Below are 6,108 nucleotides of genomic sequence, written 5' to 3'. Positions count from 1 at the left end.
TAGGTTGAATCTAAAATAGTAGGCTTAGTAATACATCTGTTTTCCAGTTTTACTGCGCTGGTTTGGGTCGCCGTACCTTCCCCTTCTCAGTGAACTTTAGTGATCCCATTCAAGGTAAGGGAAGCTAGACTTCATGCTTTTGATTCATTGTTGGTGTGCTTTGGTCCTGTTTCGTATTTTGGTGATAGTATGTGGTTTCTGATGGTACGAAAATGCTTTGGGTGTCGTTGTGAGCGAGTCCCTGTTTGAATACGCGTGGTTCAGTGGTGAGTACTGATATACTCGCCCAGGCGAGCTCATCTCGCCCAGGCGAGAATAACAAGAACTCGCCCAATTTTTCTGCTCGAGTGCTCGCCCAGGCGAGGGGCTGTGTTTTGAGCGAAGAACGGTCTCGCTCAGGCGAGACAGCCTCGCCTAAGTGAAAGCTCGCGAAATTCTCCAGGAGCCACTATTGCAGTCTCGCCTAAGCGAGAGTTTGCTGCTTGAGCGAGAGCACTCTTCTCGCCTGAGCGAGGACTCCATCTTGAGCGAGACCTCTTTTGGGTTTTTTCTATGCTTTGTTTCATGAATGTTGATGGTTGTTTGATTAGTTGGTTCATTGACTTATTATGTACAAAGGGGGTGGATATGCATGTACTATGTATGTATGAGGGAGAATAAATGAATTGGAAATGAGCTTGGCATGAGATATATTTGATGGTTGATCATTCATACTAAATGACATGTTAATGGTATGCGTAGGAACTTCATGATTGATTGATAATGTATGAGTAAGGTTTATGTAGGACATAATTCCATGACCCTTGTAGCGGGGCTCGTGGTGGTGCCTTATCTTATGGACGTAATTCTGTGGACCCTTCTAAGGGGAGTCCCCGGTGGTGCCTCAACGATAGGACCTAATTCCATGAACCTTGAGGTGAGGGTTCACGGTGGTGCCTCGAGACCAGGACGTAATTCCACGAGGGTAACGTGGTGGTACCTCAAGGCCAGGACGTAATTCCACGAAGGCCACGTGGTGGTGCCTCTTGTAAGGGTATAATTCCGCGAAGGCCTCGCGGTGACGCCTCACTGCTAGGATGTAATTCCACTGTCTCGTGGTGGTGCCTCATTGAGCGTATTTGGATAGTCAAGTTTTGGTGTCTTATATGGTTTTGGTGCCTCACATATGGATGTCTGCCATTTATGTCCGAATATGAAATTGTATGATTGAGTGTATGATATGATAACTTTTTCACTAGCTTACCCTTTAGTTGTTTGTATGCTTGCGTGTGGTTTCTTCCTTTGCGATGATCATCAACCTTGTTGATGTGAGCAGATGTGAGAACCTCTGGCAGTGGTAATAAGAGAGATGTTGCGGTTTGATGATATCTTGGGCGACTATCAGGCTCATTATAGGGTTCTCAGCGTTGGAGTTTAGTAGTAGTAGTAGTTTCTCTCGCTCTTGGCGAGTTTTTGCATCCCATTTAGGCCTGTGGAGCCTCTTCCTTTTGTTATGGATATGTTGGGGTACTGTGTACGTCATATCCCGTCTTTCCGCACTCTCTGGATATTTAATATATGTGGCGTTTATTTAAATTGATTTTTATCTATTTAATTGGGACGTTACAATCTTCCTACACCTATATATAAACACTGGTTTATCAAGAATACGTAAGAAAACATTTTGAACTGTGTTTAAATAGTTAATGTTTTTGAACCGTACATGTCATATGTCAGCTCCTAGTTGTTTTTGATTTTTAAAAATTTTTAATACTAGAAAAAAACATTTAATAATTATATTCTTATAATATTTTAAATAATTATATTCTATTTAGCAATTAAATATAAGAATTTTATTCAATTTATAATTAAATTTAATAATTGAAATAAAAAAAATAATTAATAAAAATATCAATTTTAGAAAAAAATATTAATATAATTTGTATAAAAGGTATTAAATTTGATGTCAATTTAAAAGAGACAAAATTGATTTATTTTAACAAAAATTGAGAACAAATTAAACAAAAATAATGAATATAAGAACTAAATTGAAAAAAAAAAAAATACACAATAAACTGATGGCACTAGGATTGACAAGTGGAAAATTTATGACTTGACACATAGACAAATTTTTTAAAATTAAAAAAATTTTAAAATCTTTTAAAATTAAAAAAAAATTAAAAAAATCAAAAAATAAACACGTAATATGTAAGGTTAGAAAATATTAACTATTTAAAAATCGTTAGTAAAAATAATCTAATTAACTAATTGACAAAAATAAATATTTAATTAAAAAACACGAAAATAAGAACAAAATTAAATAAAAAAAAATTTATATTTAAGCCAATACTCGTAAAAAAGAAAAACTGTAGGAGAAGATAGAATCCCCAGCAAGCGATATTATAGTAAAACGGCAGCCAATTACCAGAATAATGATGAAACGTCCTGGAAACTAGGCAAGGGCAAGACCGTCTTTTCGATTTTCTCAAAACAGTCACGGGCGGCCCTAAAAATCGCTCAACAAACCCTCCCTCACATACACCTCTACGCTATAAATTCACCTTCAGCCCCTCCTTCAATCCACACGCAACTCTTTCTCATTACGTTCTGCTCGGCGCCTCTTCCTTCTTCTCTCTTCATTGTTCACTCGTCTTGATTTTTAGGGTTTTACTTGGTAAAGTGATTCCTCTTCTGCTCCTAATATGTAAGCGTTGTTCTTCTCCTTTTACTTTTTCCATCCCCTGCATCGCTCGATTCGTTTACATTTCAATTCATGGATTTTGTTTGTTTCTTGAAATTTCAGATTGTCTGCCTTTTGGCTATTGGATGATTTAAGGTCTTTACAGCGTAATTCGTTGCGGCATCTTAAACGATCAATCTAATCAGGTATTAGTTTTTCCTTTTATGTAGTTTTTTTTTTTATGTAACTATTGCAGTGAGGTTTCTAGATCTGGTACCCTGATTTCGTTCTCTTGTTTGATTTGCATGTTTTATTTCTAGTATTTCATTTATATGATTTTGATCTTGTTTTGCTTTTCTGTGTGCTTTATGTTTAATATTGTTCTAATGATTTTGATATTATTTGCTTCTCTTTTTCGTTCTCTGAAAAGTGTTTATTTGATATACTTTTAAATGATTACCAATTGCCTTTTTCATGCTTTTCATATTTTCGTTTTCGGTTTTCTTGATCAATTTCTTCTTTTTTGTGGCGTTTCTGTTGCATTAAATCTTTGACCGATCTCGATCATTTTCTATGTTTTAGAATTGTTTAAGGGTGTGATCTCCTTTGCTTTTTAAAGTTGAAACTTTTTTCACAGAACACTTGTTCTTAATGAAGTAGTCAAGTAAAATTATAGAATTATGAATTGAAAAATGCATTTGTTTTCATTAAGTACATATTTGCTCCTGCTTGAATTTTACTCGGAAAGCTTTTCTTTTTATTATTTTTGTAGATCCAAAAATTAACTTTGCACGATTTGTTCGATTTAAAATAATTTCCCATACTTGCACAAACTTGCATGAATAACGTGTATATTGTTTGCTGCGATATTATCTTTCTTGGATTCAGTTGCGGGTTTGGGCAAATGCTTATGTATGTTGATTGTGTGATTCAGGGCTGAATGAACTAATGGAGTCTAAAGGTGGGAAAAAGAAGTCTAGTAGTAGTAGTAGTAAATCATTGTTCTACGAAGCTCCCCTCGGCTACAGCATTGAAGACATTCGACCAAACGGTGGCATCAAGAAATTCAGATCTGCTGCTTACTCCAACGTGAGTTTTCATTTTTTATTATTCATTGTTATTATTTTGCTGTTAGATGGATTCTCTTATATTACCGTAGTTGAAAATTTGTTGATACGAGCTAATAGATGTTTTTGTTTATTGTTTTGCAGTGCGCTCGCAAGCCATCCTGATACCTCCCTGGATTGATAGTTCATTGCATGCAAGCAGTGTTTTATTAGTTTTTTTTTTGTTTTGTTTTCGATTAGGTTTTCACTACTCTCCTTCAAACTCCATCTTTCCAATTGCTCTCTTTGAGATACTCTGTGCCGTTTCCTATTGCGTTCGTTCCTCTCCTGAAAGACGACCATGGCAGTTTCTGCAATAGGTTTTGAAGGTTATGAAAAGAGGTTGGAAATATGCTTTTCCCAACCAGGAATGTTTGCTGACCCTGAAGGAAGGGGTTTAAGAGTTCTTACGAAATCCCAGTTGGATGAGATCCTAACACCAGCTGCTTGCACCATAGTCTCTTCGCTCTCAAATGATGATGTTGACTCCTATGTACTGTCGGAGTCCAGTCTCTTTGTTTATGCGTACAAGATCATCATCAAAACCTGTGGGACTACAAAGTTACTTCTTGCAATCCCGCCCATACTGAAGTTCGCTGGTATGCTTTCTCTTAAAGTTAGATCTGTAACCTATACCAGAGGAAGTTTCATTTTTCCTGGTGCTCAGCCATATCCCCATCGCTGCTTTACTGAGGAAGTAGCTATCCTTAATGACTACTTTGGGAAACTTGGATTAGGCAGCATGGCTTATATCATGGGTAGTCCAGACAAAAAGCAGAAATGGCATATCTTCTCTGCATATACTGATTCTCTAATGTCATCTGATAACAACGATATTTATTCTCTAGAGATGTGTATGACGGGCCTGGATAGAGAGAAAGCACAAATTTTCTACAAAGAACAATCTGCTTCAGCTGCCATGATGACTGTTAATTCTGGCATTAGAAAGATTCTCCCGAATTCTGAGATATGCGATTTCGACTTTGAGCCATGTGGTTATTCAATGAATTCTGTTGAAGGGGGTGCTGTTTCTACCATTCATATTACTCCAGAAGATGGATTCAGTTATGCAAGCTTTGAGACCGTGGGCTACGACTTTAAAGTTGTGAACCTGAACGAGTTGGTTGGCAGGGTATTGTCATGTTTCCTTCCAAACGAATTTTCTCTAGCTATTCACGTGGATGGTGCAAGCAAGCCCTTGGAAAATATGTTTTTTGTGGATGTGAAGGGATACTATCGTGAAGAGTGGAGCCACGAAGGGCTTGGAATGGGTGGTTTTGTTGTCTTCCAAAGATTCGTGAAGATTGGTGACTGTGTTTCACCTAGATCAACTCTGAAGTGCTGGAAAGATGAAGTTGAAGAAGAGTAGTTTAAGTGTGGTTATGAACCTTTGTCTTTGTAATAAGTCTGGTTTTCCAGACACGTTATTAGTTTCTGGTATTTTCATATTATTGTCTCCTGCTGTTTGTTTCTGTTAATTGTGGTGTTCCGGCGTTTGTTAGTTCTATTTCCATTTGAACGTTTCAATTGTGTAATAAAATGAAGCACTTGCTTTACTTGGTTGTTTTGTTTATACGGATTTAATTTGCATTTTTTAGGGTTTAACTTCAAAAGGTTAAGGGGTTGCTGAAAAATTAAATGTTCAGGGTTATCAAAATAAAATATGCATATTCAATTTGCAATTTGTAGTGGAAGACTAGACGCAGTTCATAAATTTATTTAGTAGTACTTATAAAAATGAACTTGGTTTAGTAAATTTTAATGAGCTAGTAAAATGATTTGTAGTTCAGGTAAAATACAAAATAGTTGTTGTTCCTTTCGGTGCTTGTTTTTATAAGGTTAAAATATTTTTTTGACAAGTTTTGTTAAATAAGTTTTAATTTTGATTTTGTATTTAAATAAGTTTCAATTTTTGTAAATTTTGTTCAATTGGATCCTTTTTTTTAACATCATTTAAATCATATTAAATCATTAATGATCGAATAGTGAACGTCATGTGTCAAATTTTTATATTTAATATTTGTTATTTTTGTTTAATTTAGTTCTAATTTTTGTTAACATGAACCAAATTTGGTCATTTTTCAAATTGAAACCAAATTTAATTTTCACGTTTTTATTTAAATATATAGTATATTAAAATTCATATCATTATAATTTTGATAAAAATATTAAATTTGGTCACATCTTCGAACAAAATTGGTTAATTTTAAACAAAATTGTCACGAGATACACTCCAAAGAACACAAATCACATAATCAACTCAGAACGTCCCACTGTCCTAATGTGTCGCCTGGTGGAGCCACCAGGCGGTGCGTGCCAATCTGGGTTCTGTCCAGATTTTTT

General features: G+C 35.5%; 1 protein-coding gene across 1 annotated transcript; it reads left to right on the top strand.

Annotated features, from left to right (window-relative positions):
* The first annotated feature begins 2,427 nt into the window (after positions 1-2,427).
* LOC114170837 (Adenosylmethionine decarboxylase family protein) lies at positions 2,428-5,321 on the top strand. The gene is made up of 4 exons (XM_028056311.2): positions 2,428-2,683; positions 2,783-2,865; positions 3,594-3,748; positions 3,871-5,321. Exon 4 carries the CDS (start codon positions 4,067-4,069, stop codon positions 5,132-5,134), a length of 1,068 nt encoding a protein of 355 aa, XP_027912112.1. The 5' UTR covers positions 2,428-2,683; positions 2,783-2,865; positions 3,594-3,748; positions 3,871-4,066; the 3' UTR covers positions 5,135-5,321.
* The last annotated feature ends 787 nt before the right edge of the window (positions 5,322-6,108 follow it).

Source organism: Vigna unguiculata, chromosome 2 (genome assembly GCF_037176805.1).
Source record: "Vigna unguiculata cultivar grain cowpea cultivar isolate G323 ecotype 2 chromosome 2, ASM3717680v1, whole genome shotgun sequence".
Taxonomy (NCBI): Eukaryota; Viridiplantae; Streptophyta; class Magnoliopsida; order Fabales; family Fabaceae; genus Vigna; species Vigna unguiculata.
The sequence above is the reverse complement of the archived record's forward strand: the minus strand, read 5'-3'. Positions and strand labels throughout refer to the sequence as shown.

Coding starts and splice junctions, on each gene's coding strand:
- LOC114170837 (XM_028056311.2), top strand. CDS start 4,067: ATGGCAGTTTCTGCAATAGGTTTTGAAGGTTATGAAAAGAGGTTGGAA.